General features: G+C 42.1%; 1 protein-coding gene across 1 annotated transcript in view; it reads right to left on the reverse strand.

Annotated features, from left to right (window-relative positions):
• Positions 1-18208, reverse strand: part of THSD7B (thrombospondin type 1 domain containing 7B) — a 315944-nt gene that overhangs the window by 189665 nt on the left and 108071 nt on the right. Inside the window, exons 6-7 of the mRNA XM_075284543.1 lie at positions 11454-11617; positions 85-240 (exon numbers count right to left, since the gene is read on the reverse strand). Coding sequence (XP_075140644.1) covers positions 85-240; positions 11454-11617 — 320 coding nt within the window. The remainder of the gene's footprint in view (positions 1-84; positions 241-11453; positions 11618-18208) is intronic.

An 18208-nucleotide genomic window follows, 5' to 3' on the forward strand; every position in this document is an offset into this window, starting at 1 on the left:
ATCATTATTATTATTATTATTATTATTATTATTCCAGAGCAAGCTGTATTATTTCTATGTATGTACTGAAGACAGAAGACAAACCTTTTCTTCCATGAGGCTCCAGACAATTTTCATGTATACACTGTCCCCAGTCGGTCCATGGCGACAACAAGCAATCGGATGGGCAGGGGATGTTGCAGAGCTGAACGGTCGGTGGTGTCGGCTCGACACAAAACTGAGATTCTACAGGTCTGAAGACTAAACAACGCAAAACAGAAAAATTACATTTAGGATATTAAAGCAATACCAGATACATATCATCGACTACTAGGGTTGAACGATCTTGTTCGGAAAAGATTCCGATTGGCGATCAAGAAAATTTCACGATTGCGATCGGAATTCTGCACACAATCTTTTTAGGTGGGATTGAGATCGTACTATTTCCCACAATGCTTTGCTTAGCCTTCACACTGAGTATACGCTCCGCTCATTCTGAGTGGAGTGTATACTCAGTGTGAAGGCTCCGCTGCAGTTCCATAGGAATGAATGGAAGCAGCCGGCACACAGCCTTAACCCCCTGCACGCCAGCTGCCTCCATTCATTCTAATGGGAGACTAAACTAACATCTCTAGTAGCTACTTACCTCCAGAGATGGCTGGTCCGGTGCCCGGTGTTCTTCTTTGCCTCGCTACCGCTCCACGCTGCTCTTCTCGCCTCGCTGCCCCGCCTCCCAGGTTAGTGTTTAAAGAGCTAGGAAGGCAGGGCTTGTGACTTAGGAGAATGTGGGCGGGTACAGGGCGGGGAGATGTGACGTCTCCCCTCCCAGTACCCGCCCACACTCTCCTAACCCGCCCACACTCTCCTAACCTGGGAGACAGGGGGCAGCGAGGTGAGAAGAGCAGCGTGGAGCGGTAGCGAGGCAAAGAAGAAGAGCAGCCATCTCTGGAGGTAAGTGGACACCAGGGGGGACTAAGTAGCCAGAGGATTAAAAAAAAAATCCTCTGACTACTTAGTGATTCACTACACAGCGTGGATTTTAACAATTAAAGCGTTCAGTTCTTAGATTCCGTTTGTAAAGTGAATAGGATTGCTTTTAAAATCCGATCTCCGATTAATAAAAAATCCCATTGACTTGCATTGGGATCGGAATTGGGATCGAGATCGGGTTCGAATGAAAAATGATCGGAAATCGGATTTTAAAATCGATCCTGAAAAGTCAAGATCAGCTCAACCCTATCGGCTGCTCATTGTAGACGTTTAACTACGACACATCAAACACTGCTAAGACTCCTGAGGATCCTAAATATGGGTCTGATTTAGACCCTGAGTCTAGGCCGTATCTCATCTTGTATCTAAGATAGAGGCGCTATCAGAGTCCTGTTCACATCTGTGAAGCAGGAGGATTAGGATGAGCATTGTGGTTGCTGCCATCTGCCAGACAGGGGTTTGCTGTAGTGCCTACAATAGGGTGTTTATGGGCACGGCTGGCACAGACGGCTTCTATTGTATATTCATATTTGGCCTAATTTGTGAAGATAAAAGATAAAACCTCGGTATAAAAACATTCTACTAAGCAGATAACATCAGTCTTCCATTCAGCTGCTGTTTGGCGACCATAAGAGCGGATAATATTGTCTAGAAAGCATTCAGTGCATTCTTTTTTGTAAGATAAAACCACATTTGAGTCGGTTTTGCGCTCCTTTCTCCCCGTGCCGCACGTACAGCTTTGTCTTGATAAGAAAAGAAGTTCTTTCCAAACATCAGGCCTGAGGATTGGGACTTCTCCACCATCTATACCTCCATCTGACGAACAACACGACATTCGCCGTATATACAACATCTATCAATTCTAATCAGCAATGTTTGTCTCCGGGGTTGCTTTGTTTCTAAAGTGTCACAAGTGAAGCATTCTGGGTAATTACTAGAGTCTTTCTACTCAAAATACAATTTACATAATATAGATGGAGGACTTGCAGGTGGTACAGTCGACAGCTGAGCCACAAAACTGCTCAACATTTTTTATGAATTTTTGACGTCTGAGTTATTGTAGTTTTCACGATGGCCACTAGAGCTCATGTGATGTACTCCTGTTTCCACCTTGCACTTTTTGGCACTGCTGTAAAGATTGGAGCATTAACTCAATACCAAGGAGGAAAGACATCAGCAATGATCTTAGAAGAAGCAATTGTTGCTGCCCATTAGTCTGGGAAGAAATATTATCAAGATTGTTACTTATGTAACAAAAATGACGCTAAAATGCAAAAGCAGAGAGTAAAATAATTAAGCACGCCTCTTCCTGATTTCATAGGAATTAAGAGAGTAAATATCAGCAAGATGTTACTAATCCAATGCCATTGATTAATGTATCATCAGCAAATGTGACCATCTCTATAAAAGAAGTTTTGGCAAATTGCTGGTCTGCCACATTGTGGTAATGCCGAAGAGGAAAGACATCAGCAATGATTTTAGTGAAGCAATTGTTGCAGTCCATCAATCTGGGAAAACTATTTCCAAACAGTTTGAAGTCAATGATTCTAAAGTCAGAAAGATTTTTTATTCACATGTGGAGAATATTCAAGACAGCTGATAATCTATTCAGGAGTGGATAGTCCAAGAAATTCACCCCAATGTCAGACTATACAATACTCAGAAATATTGCAAGAAGACCCAAGAGTTACATCTAAGATTCTATAGCCCTGTTATCATGCTAAACGATCAAGTTCATGACACTATTACTGATAAAGGGTGAACAAGTGTGGCGTGTTCGGAAGGGTTCTTTCCAATAAAAACATGGCAGCAAAGCTGCATCTGAACAACTACATCAACTTGTAGGGAGCAAGGTCTAGAGGTGGAGAATTGTAGTGGCTGTGGTCATGGTCAAAAACTTGATTAATTAATCATCAGAAAGTGTGACCACCTCTGCAAACCAAAAGTTTTGGTTGTTTGCTGGTCTGTAGCATCTAGGTGTAAAAGGAAAGGCATCAGCAATGATGTTAGTGAACTAATTGTTGCTGCCCATCAATCTGGGAAGGGTTATAAGGCCATCATTCTACAGTGAGAAAGATTATTCGCAAGTGGAAAACATTCAAAACGGTTGGCAATCTTCCCAAGAGTGGACGTCCCAGCAAACACCCCCAGGACAGATCTTTGAATGCTCAAAAAAGTTGCAAAAACTCATAAGCTACATATAAGACTCTACAAGAACCAAAAGACTCAATTAGTATGGTTTTTAAGGAAGGGTTACCAGTTTCTTCTCTGCTAATTAAACATGAGGATTGAGAGTTTTAGTTGCTGTGGTCATGGCCCTAGATTAATTGATCACCAGCAAATGTGTCCAGAAGTTTTGGCAGTTTGCTGGTCTGAAACATTTACTCCCAAGGAGGAAAAACATCAGCAATGATCTTGGTGGAGTAATTGTTATTTTCCATCAATCAGGAAAGGGCTGTAAGGCCATTTCCAAGCAATTTTTCACAAGTACAAGGATAGAATAGATGTATATCATGTATTAGCACATGCACACCACAGACGCCTGTCCCTCTGATATATCCATACATACATCCAGCTATCCTTGCACTAATATTGTATGTAGGAGCTTAGCACAGATTTTATGTAGTTATTGCTTACTGGTGTGGATTGGTATACTATGTAACTGGCTTTGATACATTACAACCTCAGCACCTTTCTTGTCATGTGACCTTTCGCCATTTTACCGCTTTTTACTGATACATTTTATGGTTGAAGTTTCAATAAAGATTTGCAGTGTATTTGTAGCTGGCACATAAAATAACTGATTATATTGTATTTACGTAATTTTTTTTCCAACCTTATTAATGGGGGTTACTTTGCACAGGTCTGTACTGTGGTGCCCCATAGACTCTTTGTGCCGCCACATGATGTCCTCTATATAGGAGATATTGTCCCCTGGATGACAAAGACCTGCATTCATTACTTAAAAGGTTATATCACAGCAATAGCTTTTTGCATTCCCGTTATTAAAACTTTAGAAGCCTCCATAAGTGCAACTTTCCCGCATCTTTATTTACCACCTCATAAGAAATTCTGCAGCCACCAGCAAAAGCGTCCGGACAGAAAACTTATTACAGGCTGATTCCTATAGAGCAATTACTTAATAATAACAGATCTGGCCCCGAGAGAGCTGATAGGAAAAATTCCCTCTAATTGATGTAATTTTGCAAGATATTATCATACAGTAACACAATACTCGGGGACTCATCGCCGCTCGCGTCCCAGACAGAGGAACAAAACGGTCAGACGACTTAGAAATACTTCCAAGGCTTTAGAAGCCGAGCACATGCAGAATCCGTATTAATAGACGTTTCCGGCATTGCGGCCGCCTGAGTAATTATATACTTGGAAAATAAGGATGATAATAGCCAAGATGTATCGGGAATGGCGTCCTCCGATCCAAGGAAAACAATTCATGGTTTCATGGAAAATAAAATTCTGATAATTGTAGATAAATGGAGAATCGGTGGCCAATTATCTTCCATCTTATATAGTCTACAGATAGAATACAGCCCTCCGCCGGATCAGGAAGTGGCAGGGGAGAGATAGTATACTGATTCTATCTTATCTTATCTGATCTTATCTATCTTATTCCAGCCTGACAACAGAGGTCTCATCTGTCATTGAATCCCCACCCTCTAATGACAATGAGCCAATCCCTGTCTAATGATAGTGAGATGACTCTGCTGACTCTGTCCTAATCAACACAGCAAAGCTGCTGAAAGCGAATGGTATCCTACTGGCTAATCTGGAATATTTTAGGTTTCTCAATCACATAAAACACCAATAGAATTTAAAATACAAAACATATTTGGAAAAAAACTTTTTTTTAAAATAATATGCTGCTCTTTAAATAAGAAAAGACACAATGGTCACCTGGAGAGAGGGCTCTGAACAATGCTGGGCCCATGCTTTATTTTAGTGGGTATTGGAAACCTGTGTAGGGATCTTCTCTTCAGGGTTCTTACAAGGGGTATGAGGGGTTAACCCAATATGATAAGGAGATGGGGGTCATATATACAGCAGTATGTTCCTCTGACCCAGAGTATGAGGGTTACTTAGTATTAGAAGGTGGACACATTTTATTATTTGCTTTGGACTCCTCACCTTGATTTACAGATGTGCCCACCCTTACCTTAGCTTGAATTTGGGCAAAGGGGTTTTCCAGGAATGGGGTAACCGGGGAGGCGTAAAATTTTTTTTTAAAAGTGTGTTCACTAGGGTTGAGCTGATCTTGAGATTTCAGGATCGATTTTAAAATTCGATCATTTTCCAGCCGATCCCAATTGCGATTGTGAAATTTGCTCGATCGCCGATCGGAATCCGATCTTTCCCAATCCAGATCGCTCAACCCTAGTGTTCACTTGTCTCCAGCACTCCATTGTCCTCTTCTGGTGTCCATTCAATTCAAACCAGGAAGTCTTGAGCTTTATGTAACTACTAGGGTTCAGCGATCGTGTTCGGAAAAGATCGGGTTCCGATCGGCGATCAAGAAAATTTCACGATCGCGATCTGAATTACGAACACGATCTTTTTAGGTGAGATCGAGATCGGTGATTATTTCCCACAATGCTTTGCTACTGGCCAAGCATTGTGGGAAAAGCTAACAATGTTAGCCTTCATACTGAGTATACACTCCACTCATTCTGAGCGGAGTGTATACTCAGTGTGAAGGCTCCGTTGCAGTTCCATAGGAATGAATGGAAGCAGCCGGCACAGGGCCATAACCCCCTGCGCGCTGGCTGCGTCAATTCATTCTAATGGGAGACTAGCTAACATCTCTAGTAGTTACTTACCTGCAGAGATGGCTGGTCCGGTGCCCGGTGTTCTCGTTCTTCTTCTCCTCGCTGCCCCCGCCTCCCAGGTTAGTGTTAAAGAGCTAGGGAGAAGGCGGGGCTTGTGACTTGGGAGAGTGTGGGCGGGTACAGGGCGGTGAGATGTGACGTCTCCCCTCCCAGTACCCGCCCACACTCTCCTAATCTGGGAGGCAGGGAGCAGCGAGGCGAAGAAGAACACCAGCCATCTCTGCAGGTAAGTGGACACCAGGGGGGACTAAGTAGCCAGAGGATTTAAAAAAAAAATCCTCTGGCTACTTAGTGATTAAAAAAAAATCATTACACAGCGTGGAGTCTATTGTTAGATTCCATGCTGTATAGTGAATAGGATTGTTTTTAAAATCCGATCTCCGATTAGTAAAAAAAATCCCATTGACTTGCATTGGGATCCGAATTGGGATCGAGATCAGGTTCCAATGAAAAATGATCAGAAATCGGATTTCAAAATCGATCCTGAAAAATCAAGATCGGCTCAACCCTAGTAACTACTGAAACCGATCATTGGCCTCTGCAGTCCCTGGTGAGGGATCGGTGACATCTACATATCACCAGTTTCTTCCCAGTGGCCATTTAAGGACTCTAAAGAACTTAATTTAGTACAATATGCACAAGATGCTAGGGAAAGCTGCAGTTCCAAAAGCAGCCACTGGGTGGCGACACATAGATCTTATTACAATATCATAAAACAATCTTGTCTTGAAAAGCTGCTCATCTCATGACACGTCCAACCAAGAAGAAAGATAAAGCACAACACATCTATATGCCTTGGAAGTCAGAATATGATAATTTGTAGACTATAAAATGCCAGTTTAAGAGAGTTTTCCAATATATATCAGTAAGTCACAGTTCATGGGGCGTGAAGACATTTTATTATCCCCAGATATCTACACTGCACATCTGTTTCCAAGGATCAATCTACACGGTCTGGAACCGGCAGACACCTCAATAAAAGCGCCTTGTTTGCAGCATTAAACCCTGCCTAGGAGATATCAGCCTCAGATCCGCTGAGCAGATGATATCGAATTAAATTATTCCACGGCCTAATATCAATGTTCTGCCAAAAGTTTGAGTTGTGCCATTTGCAATGATTCTCACTTCATTTTCACCAGCTGGGGATAATGAATTGGGTTATAAAGTTATATATCCTTTCTCTGAGGGAGCGATCTCCAGGGAAGGACGGACGCGTAAATGAACTAGTCATTTGCCAGTCGCACAAACGTAATTATTTCCCGCGCTTAGCGACATTCCAGAATTTCACAAGCAAATGATTCTGAAAATGCCAACAAGTAATACGTTACTTATGGAGCGTTATTAGTGAGGGTCGTGGCTGTCAACGAGGGGCGATTATCGGGAACTAGGAATATTTATGATATGGGGATATTATTTTTTGGCATATTGAGCCAACATTTCATAGGTAACGTAATCTGAAATGTAGCATTCCACTGTGTGGTCCGTATACACTGAGTGGGCCATATACCCTGTGCGGGCCATATACACTGTGCGGGCCATATACACTGCTCAGGCCATATACACTGTGTGGGCCATATACACTGAGTAGGCTTTATACACTCTGCAGGTCATATACCCTGTGCGGGCCATATACACTGCTCAGGCCATATACACTGTGTGGTCCATATACCCTGTGCGGGCCATATAGACTGCTCAGGCCATATACACTGTGTGGGCCATATACACCATGCGGGCCATACACTCTGAGTGGGCTGTATACACTCTTAGGGTCATATAAACTGTGCGGGCCATATACAGTACACTGTGGTCCATATACACTGCTTAGGCCATATACACTGAGAGGTCCACAGATACACTGTCCAAGCCATATGCACTGACTGCTCTGTATACACTGCTCGGGCCGTGTACACTGTGCAGGCCATATACACTGAGAGGTCCATATACACAGTGTGGTCCGTATATACTGAGTGGTCTGTATACACTGAATGGTCCATATACACTGTACCTCCACTCCTGATCTCTGCCATCTACATTCTCGCCAGGCTGTCTCCTCCCCCCAGGCCGGCCTTCTCTATGAATCCATATATCTCCCTCAGCTCCCTGCTTGAGCAAAGGTTCCTAGTCTGCAAGTTTCCTGCCCAAGGTGTTCTAGAGATCATTGATCCCCAGCTTGATATCTCATCTCGCTCCTGCTACCTTCCCCTCAAGCTCCCTGCCTGAGCAAAGGTTCCTAGTCTGCAAGTTTCCTGCCCAAGGTGTTCTAGAGATCATTGATCCCCAGCTTGATATCTCATCTCGCTCCTGCTACCTTCCCCTCAAGCTCCCTGCCTGAGCAAAGGTTCCTAGTCTGCATGTTTCCTGCCCAAGGTGTTCTAGAGATCACTGATCCCCAGCTTGATATCTCATCTTGGTCCTGCTACCTTCCCCTCAGCTCCCTGCCTGAGCAAAGGTTCCTAGTCAAGGTTCCTAGTTCCTAGCTATCACTGATCTCCAGCTTATGTCATCTCGCTCCTGCTACCCTGATATGTTTTCTGACCCATAACCTGTGCTGCCTGCCCTGACTGCCCGCCTGATCTTGACCCCACTGAATTTATAAGTAGGGATTATTTAGTTAGCGGGGAATCCCTCAAATTCTTACTATATATCCCTCTGCTCCTGGTGCTCTATAACACATTGCCTGTTGATCAGACAGCACACACATTCCCTTTAAGAAATCTACCCGGTAACCTCACAGGATAAAGCGATATCAGAACACAACGGCTTAGACACGTCTCACCTTCCAATTTTAATACGACTGAGATTTTCTTCAGCAATTAAATTGAACTTGTCAAAATAATTTCCGTGCCTATATCCGGGGAGACAATGGATTACTAATACAATCCATACATTCTATTTTCAGAAGTGCTATTAAATTCCCACTGATTCAGAGAGAAGCGGCGCTCGGCTCGTACCGGGGAATATTACTCAGAACATCCTTTTATCTGACAATACAAACTATTCGGAGACATCGCAGTGAATAATTTAATGAACCCATACGGCTATATCTCAGATTCCGGGGAGAAGATGTGTTTACATTGCAAATTATGTATCGCGCTTGTGCCGGTCTAATAATTTGAGAATTTCGATTAGAAGAAGCCTCGATGGATCGTAGCGCCGCTTCTTTAATAGTTATTCCAGTGGCCATCAATTTTAATTAAAGCTGCGTTCACCGTATTAAATCGCTACTTTCATCTTACAAGCTCGGAAAATGTAAACCAATTACACAGCTTAGATGCAGTAAAGAGACGACGGAGGATTGGAAATGGGGAAAATATTACCAATGCACAAAACAAATTGTTATACACTTACAGGTGAAAATCATAGAAATGATAGCATTTAAAGGGGAGTGGAAAAAAAACAAAAACGTGGTTGCTTTAGGTTTTATTCCAGAAGCAGCGCCACACCTGTATAGTGGTTGTGTCCGGTATTGCAGCTCAGTCCATGTAAAGTGAATGAGACTGATGGGTAATAATACATGCAGGACATCCCTGACTTACTGTATGATGGACTGAACCACACAGACTCTCCGCAGGGGGAGAGACAGACTTCTGTCACTAATTACTGATGAACAGACAGTTCCCGTCGCACAGTTATAATGAAGGAAATTGCAGCCGAACCTCCATAACTATAGACTTACAGTCTGTATAACAATATTGAGCAGAATATAATAACACTGCCCTTCAGCAGGTAGCTATAGTACTGTCTCTAGCTGCCCATGTGATATTGTACTAATGCATCATCGGATTGCAAAGAGAAAGCCAAGATGGAGTCTGATCAGGAGCCAATAATTGTACAGATATAAGGGAAATATACATGTAAGACGCCTGGAGAGTGACAGGCAATCCGGAGATCATATTATTATCATCTATTCTGTGGCAGAACCTCTTTAAATAGAATCAGGTTTTTTTATTGTTTGTTTTTTCAATTTTGCAACTTTTTTGATACATTTATTTTAAAACTTTGTCTTCTTAGTTCCGTAAGAAGAATTTTAGCATTTCTGTTTTGGAATCCCTATGTGTTACGGGCATCATAGTTACAAGCCCTGGATGTATGGATAGCCTAAGGCCCTAAACCCCCGGACTGTCCTCTATGCCCCCTAGAGAATACCCTAGTCATTGCATGCCATCAAACCTGCCTGTAAATTTTTATCAACAGACACTAAAGCAATATAAATAGATATACAATATGATCAAAATCAAAGGGAAAAAATGGAAGTTCCCCCCCAAAAAAAAGTTAAAAATACAGTTTCTGTATTGCAAGTTATCATTGTCTGCAATAAAAATCTATCAGGCATAAACTCTGGATGGACCTTAAAGGAGATGTCCAAACAAATGTTATTGTTTGTATAATAAAAAGTTCAACAATTGTCCAAAATACTTTCTGTATCAATTCTTCACATGCAACTTTGCATTATACAAACCATTACATTGATTTGCTGAATCTAGACGACCCCTTTAAAGCCTTTATAGGGCCCTGGACAGTCCATGTGATCGGTCATTCTATGTGATGAAGATCTCCGGGGATCCCAAAGGTGCTGGAAATTCTATTTAATGTCATATCGAGAGGATCAAAAGCCCCGTCTTGCGACCATTGCCCCTGGATTGTGATGATTGATATTAACCCTTTAAAGCCAGAGGGTGGCATTTTGCCCCAAACAGTCTCCCAAAGAGGTTGCCTTATAGGCCCTATATAACACTTCACAACGGAGCCAACAAGATTCCTCCCAGCCCTGCCTTCAAAGAAAGAGTCTGGTTTCTACTTTCTAGATGTCAGGGCTGACATTGATTTGCATTTCCTGCAGAGATTTAGCAGCGCCCGTTAATTCGGTTTTATGGGGCCAATGTAGAGGTTCCCTTTAAAACAAGCATCTGGCCCTTCTGTGCATGTCCGCTTCTGAATCGCTGCCACACTAATGTCTAATCCACATATATTTCCTTAACAACCTCCAACGTTATCTCTAAGACCGTAGACACACCGGGATGTTTTTCCTTCGCCGCCGTTACTTTTTATGGTCGCATCGAACCTCCTGATTTCCCAAGCCTCGCACCGACTCCATGAAATTTAATGGTTTCCACAACTTACAGCTTTCAGACTGAACCATTTTCCTGTATTTAGATACGCGTGGGATATGGGCCATTTAATGGCCTGGGTATAAGATATGGAGGATTATTTTTGTGGGCATTTCCAAAACGTCGTACAACCTATCACAACAGTGAGCGCCCGTGTTATTAGGTACATCACATGGTACATAGACCAAGCCTGAGATTTGGATAACACATGCGGCCGTACACTGCTGTAGATACCCATAGGGCTGGATTGTTTGGATTGAACAGGCTGTGATGAGGCAAAAAATTTAGGAGCTTCTCAAGGAAATTTGGAACACTAAACAAGGCACAAGTCCTTATGGTCTGGGTTGTAGTTGGGGTTGGGACACTAAACCCCAAGTCTAATGGTTTTGTGTTCCAAATCCGGGTGATGGCATCCAAGTCTGATCTTTTATCACCTATCCATTGGATATTTGATGTATCTATTCTAGGCTGGAATACCCCCATAGATGAGTGATGAATATCCAGTCCGTGCATTTCTCCTTACTCTACTCACCCTCTTTATTGGTTCCCGCCTCCATGACACGTTGGGCACAGAAGACCTGCCGATTCTGAACGCCACCACCACATTGCGCTGCATCTTCCCCCCGGGGTGCAGCGTCCTGGTCACTGACAAGTGATATCTGACATTCCTTCCATTCAGAGGTTTTCCAAATAAAGCTGCAAAAGAATAAAGTACAAAAAACTAAATGGTGACACGTGCAATAAAAAAATCAGTCTGTGCTCTCCAGTAAAAAATAATATTCTATAAAATACGGAATTTTTATGTACGGCTAGAAAATGTTACAGTTGCGTCCCGGTCTTTGTTGTCGCTGGTATAAAATAACGGGAAACACAACCGTCACCCGTAATTCTTAGTCATCAGAACCACAAAGAAACGTGAGATACAATTCCACCCCGCTGACTCTTAGTCACAGCGACTGCAGAGAAACCTGAAATGTGTTTCTAAACCCCGATAACAATGGAGTCTTAGTCACAGCTACCCTAGAAAGACTCTAATGCTCTGAGTCATAGGTAGTGCACCGGCGTGAACAGATGGAGCAAATATTACCTTGACCCTAATGACTTGCTGCAGTCTGGTATCACATCACAGAACAAAAAAGGCATTGGGAAGTAAAAGTTTTGTGACACCTTATACCTAATGCATTAAGGGGATTGAATCAATGCTTGAGCAGTTCCTCAGTGATTCCTCTGCTGGCACGGCTAGCTCTGCTGCATCTCTGGTATAGCAGAGTGGTGTCAACTCTGCTATACCTGATATCAGACCACAATGGAGACTGCTGTGGACCAATCTTAGACTCCGCCTCATCCAGCAGAACCAGCGTTGGTTGACCAAATGCTGTACTCTGTATGGCATTCGGCCAATCAACGCTGGTCAATGCATTCCTATGGGAAAAAGTCAGCTCCCGCATAACGCAATCTGACAGGGATCCCGACGAGATAGAGCCCCAAAGAGCTGTGTGAGTAACATTCCTACCTAAATAAAGGTAATCCCTAGCTAACCCTGCCCGTACATCTGTCCCTGTCTCACAGTCACATAGTTCACAGTCTCATATGACCCGAATCTGAAATCCACCACCAAGTGGAGGTCACCTGATTTAGCCAGCCAATTACTTTTTCAGATTTTTTTTTCAATGCCTACATTGTCGTAGTTCCTGTCCCACCTCCCCTGCACAGTTATTGGTGCAAAAAAAAGCGCCAGGGAAGGTGGGAGGGGATACAACTTTTTATTGCACTTGCCGCGTGGTGTTCGATTGGAATCGAATATCTCGAGCAGCCTGATATTCGATCGAATACTAATTCGATCAAACGCCGTTTGCTCATCTCTAGTTATCTTCTCATACATGTAATTTCCTCCTGATAACCAGCCATGATGTCCTTATTGTGGTCGGGTTATCTTCTCATACATGTAGTGTCCTCCTGATAACCAGCCATGATGTCCTTATTGTGGTCGGGTTATCTTCTCATACATGTAGTGTCCTCCTGATAACCAGCCATGATGTCCTTATTGTGGTCGGGTTATCTTCTCATACATGTAGTGTCCTCCTGATAACCAGCCATGATGTCCTTATTGTGGTCGGGTTATCTTCTCATACATGTAGTGTCCTCCTGATAACCAGCCATGATGTCCTTATTGTGGTCAGGTTATCTTCTCATACATGTAGTGTCCTCCTGATAACCAGCCATGATGTCCTTATTGTGGTAGGGTTATCTTCTCATACATGTAGTGTCCTCCTGATAACCAGCCATGATGTCCTTATTGTGGTCAGGTTATCTTCTCATACATGTAGTGTCCTCCTGATAACCAGCCATGATGTCCTTATTGTGGTAGGGTTATCTTCTCATACATGTAGTGTCCTCCTGATAACCAGCCATGATGTCCTTATTGTGGTCAGGTTATCTTCTCATACATGTAATTTCCTCCTGATAACCAGCCATGATGTCCTTATTGTGGTCAGGTTATCTTCTCATACATGTAGTGTCCTCCTGATAACCAGCCATGATGTCCTTATTGTGGTCAGGTTATCTTCTCATACATGTAGTGTCCTCCTGATAACCAGCCATGATGTCCTTATGATGTCACACATGTAGTGTCCATCATAGATGGATGTCAGACCTTAGAAAGTTCCTGCATTCATGGTGATATCCATTGGCAAGTGAACAAGACACCAGATGTCACTACTGAGATGGTTAGAATAAATCTATAGAGCTCTGCAGAATTCTTCATTATATATATGCAATTATGTTTAATTTCTAATTGTCCAAAAAATCTATATATGGTTATGTTTATGGGAAACCCCTTTAAGAATCAAATTAAACTTGACTAAGACTGTAAAACTTCTTTCAAGCTCCGCTGACAAAGGACTACAACAGAACAATGTGAAATGCGTTTTGAGCTCTTGAGAGAAGTGAAGTGCATTTCCAAAGCCTTGACTCCCTAGCATGAATGCAATCGGTGCCAAATTTGCTTCAAGTTCTTCAGACTCTTATTCCTAGCTATAACTTAAAAAAATAAAAAGCGAACCGCAATTTCAGACCAGCTCACCAAAACGCGATTCACGTCCTGCAAAGAAACACAGAACGCATTTCGCGCCCCACTGACTCTTGGTCATTGCCATCAAAAAGAAAGAATTGTAAAATGCGTCAGTATGATTGTCGCCATAAATCGGATGACTTTCCTCGAGTCCCTTGTCCTGGTTTGATTTCTTTTATGGCCTATTGATGCAGATGGTGATGCGGTCAGAGATGACGCCATGGTCTCATTGCCGCGAGGCACCGCTATGAAACACTGTGCTGCCCATATGTGCACAAACACTCATTACTCACATCTCCACTTCTAATTAGTAAGTACATAAAGCGGACCCGGAGACAACATAATCTAGCAGACCGCCGTCCCCGGGCGCCATCGTTTATCCAGGTAGCCATCCCTCATTCCTTATTGTTTGCAATTACGTATCAAGTGCCTATTTGCCTTATTCATTTGCTGCGCCCGTTCCCAGGCTCCTTGCACACACGTCGGGCGCTCCGGCTAATACAGATTCATTTCAGCGGTGTGTAGAAGTGGTGACATTTCATAAATAAATCTAATAATGTAATCATTCCCATAAAGCGATGATTATATGATCGGAGGTGACAGGCGGCATCGTCGCCTTTGTGCCCGCTAATGGCAGCGTCCTCGCTCACTTTTATAGGCCGCTCGGTTGGATCTCACCAGCGACACTACGACATCTCACAAATTAATATTTTAGCAGCGGTTGTTTGTTCTCTAGTAAATAACTCACACGGATTTTTTTTTTTTATAGCGAAACATTAATACAAACATATAATTACAACGTTGCCGGAGAGTTTTCCTTTTAGCGAACCTGCAGGCTTCTCGAGTCACAGGCAGCGGGGTGTCATTAAGTGAGGAAACAGCTCAATCTGATGATCTGGTAATGACTGTAATTTAAAGTAAATGTACTAATGCTGACAACGCTACAACACTCCATTACATACAGCGGGTTTTTTTCCCCTTACTTGCGCTGGTACCGAGCAGTGATAGGCGACAAATGAATTTGTTTGCAACTAACCGGGGGTCCAAGTATAAAAATCTCACAGGTCGAGTTTAGCAACTGTGGAGATGTAAGGGCTTGTATGTCTGAGCAAAGGAAGTCACTGCTGATGCTACATATAAAGTGTAGAAAATCTATATCCATGATACCCAGTAGGACAGTGTATGGTAATAAGGGGGTAAGAGGGTGTAAAGGGGTGAGGACCTGCATCAAATAGCTACAAAAAGAGTTTCTCACTGTGAAATACGTGTAATGTCCATGGACTACACAGATAACTAACTACTATAATACTGTCTCAGTAACTACTATTATACTACCTCCTACAAGAATACAACTACTATAATACTACTCCTATGTACAAGAATATAACTACTATAATACTACTCCTATGTACAAGAATATAACTACTATAATACTGCTCCTATGTACAAGAATATAACTACTATAATACTGCTCCTATGTACAAGAATATAACTACTATAATACTACTCCTATGTACAAGAATATAACTACTATAATACTGCTCCTATGTACAAGAATATAACTACTATAATACTGCTCCTATGTACAAGAATATAACTACTATAATACTGCTCCTATGTACAAGAATATAACTACTATAATACTGCTGCTATGTACAAGAATATAACTACTATAATACTGCTTCTATGTACAAGAATATAACTACTATAATACTACCTCCTATGTACAAGAATATAACTACTATAATACTACCTCCTATGTATAAGAATATAACTGCTATAATACTACTCCTATGTACAAGAATATAACTGCTATAATACTACCTCCTATGTACAAGAATATAACTACTATAATACTACCTCCTATGTACAAGAATATAACTACTATAATACTACCTCCTATGTATAAGAATATAACTGCTATAATACTACTCCTATGTACAAGAATATAACTGCTATAATACTGCTCCTATGTATAAGAATATAACTACTATAATACTACTCCTATGTACAAGAATATAACTATTATAATTCTACTCCTATATACAAGAATATAACTACTATAATACTACTCCTATGTACAAGAATATAACTACTATAATACTACCTCCTATGTACAAGAATATAACTACTATAATACTGCCACCTATGTACAAGAATATAACTACTATAATACTACTCCTATGTACAAGAATATAACTACTATAATACTACTCCTATGTACAAGAATATAACTACTATAATACTACTCCTATGTATAAGAATATAACTTTATTTGTTGGCATTTGGCCCTTCATTATTGTTCTGGACCTGCACAGTAGTCACTACATGAGCTGTCACCCTCAGATCACATTTGATCAGTAATAAATGGGTTCACTTACTTTTTCTTCCCTCTATGTCCTGGGATATAATTACTATAATTCTGTAGGACTTGTACATTTTTTCTTATATGAACTAGAATCTGATTATTTCCAACTTTTAACCCTTATTCTTATAATGGCAGGGAAACCATACGAGCTATTCAGATCTGCTATACGTGGCTGCGGGTATATAATCGGACACACGCTGTTCTTAGTCTTTAGGCAGTACAGTACAGTACGCACCTTAAGACGTGTCGTTTCGCTCTATCACAATCTGTACATAACAACATCATTCCCTGAGGCTGTACTTTGTATTGTGACCTTTATAAATAATCACCGGAAGCCACTTGTCATCTACACCACACAGTACAGAAATATACCGGTAGACATACGAACAGCAGACATGACAATGGCGGTAACATGAAGCTCCTGAGCCCCGTATACCAGGTCTCACCGCAGCAAAGTCCAAATCCCAGTTAAAGATGACTTGTCACCGCCTCTACCAACACTTTGTATCCTTCAATAGGTGCAGCTCCTCTTCTTCTGGTGAAGTTAGAATTTTTTCTCGAGCCCCCACCATTCCTGAGCAATCGTATGTCTTATTGTTAGCCCAAGTGTGCTGTCTATTGAGTACATCATTATAATGAAACTCAGGAATGGTGGGGGACTTGAGAAAAATTCTAACTGCACCAGAAGAAGTGGAGCAGCACCTATTGAAGGATACAAAGTGTTGGAGGAGGTGGTGACAGGTGATCTTTAAGCGTGAATTCCTGGTGGGTTGATCAGATAATGCCCTTAGTGGTACCCCAAAGTCAAACCAGTTTGGTATTTCTGTGGGTCCACGAGCTGCTTCCCTGGCAGGTATATAGCACAGCCGATCTGAGTGGATAGAGCTGCAGTATAAAGCATGGGGGCCGTAGCAGTGGTGTGTACCTCTGATGAGGTAGTACATGGTTCTTACACTACCTCCAACTAGCATGATGTAATATTATAATACAATGTGAAGTCTCATAATCCAGACACACAGAGCACAAGTGGAATCATGCAGGAACACATACGGCATGTGACATTAGATGGTGCCAGGCGGTTATATAGAATTATTCCATAAATCATTACAATTCATTTTAGCAAAATGTCACCTATGAGGATCTCTCGTCTCTCTAATAGGTTTCACTACAGATATCATTATAATTGGCACTCACGGCGGATAATATTATCCTTGTCTACTCTGGCTAATTATTACTAAGCGTCAGGGAAGAAGTATGGCCGCCACGTCTCTGAGGAGCTGTCATTATACCTTCTGTTTAACGACTAGTAAAAGAATAAGTCATTTTAATATATTGGTACTGGGTATTTCTTAGTACTCCAGGCTGGCATCCTCCCTCTCGGCTTCACTTCTAATGGTGCCCGTAGGGTGCGGCTGTAGGGTCTCTCAGCCTCATAAGGGGGCAGCACACACATAAGCAATTTGATACCATACCTGATCAATAAGGATCCTAGCCCTGTTGTAAGGTGTTTCTGTCTTTCACCTGTTTGCTGTTCTTTCCTGCCTGTCACTTGTGATCTGTCCTTTGTTATTTTCCTGACCTCGCAACTGTCTGTTGTTCCAGTCCTGCCTGTCTGATCCTTGACTTGTTCCTGATCTTGCACCTGTCTCTTGTTTCAGTCTTGCCTGTCTGATCCTTGGCTTGTTCCTGATCTTGCACCTGTCTCTTGTTTCAGTCTTGCCTGTTTGGTCCTTGGCTTGTTCCTGAACTCGTACCTGTTCCAGCCCTGCCTGTGATCTGACCCTTGGCTTGTTCCTGATCTTGCACCTGTCTGTTGTTCCAGTCAGTGGCGTAACTAGGAATGGCGGGG

The sequence above is a fragment of the Leptodactylus fuscus genome, chromosome 8, assembly GCF_031893055.1.
Source record: "Leptodactylus fuscus isolate aLepFus1 chromosome 8, aLepFus1.hap2, whole genome shotgun sequence".
Taxonomy (NCBI): Eukaryota; Metazoa; Chordata; class Amphibia; order Anura; family Leptodactylidae; genus Leptodactylus; species Leptodactylus fuscus.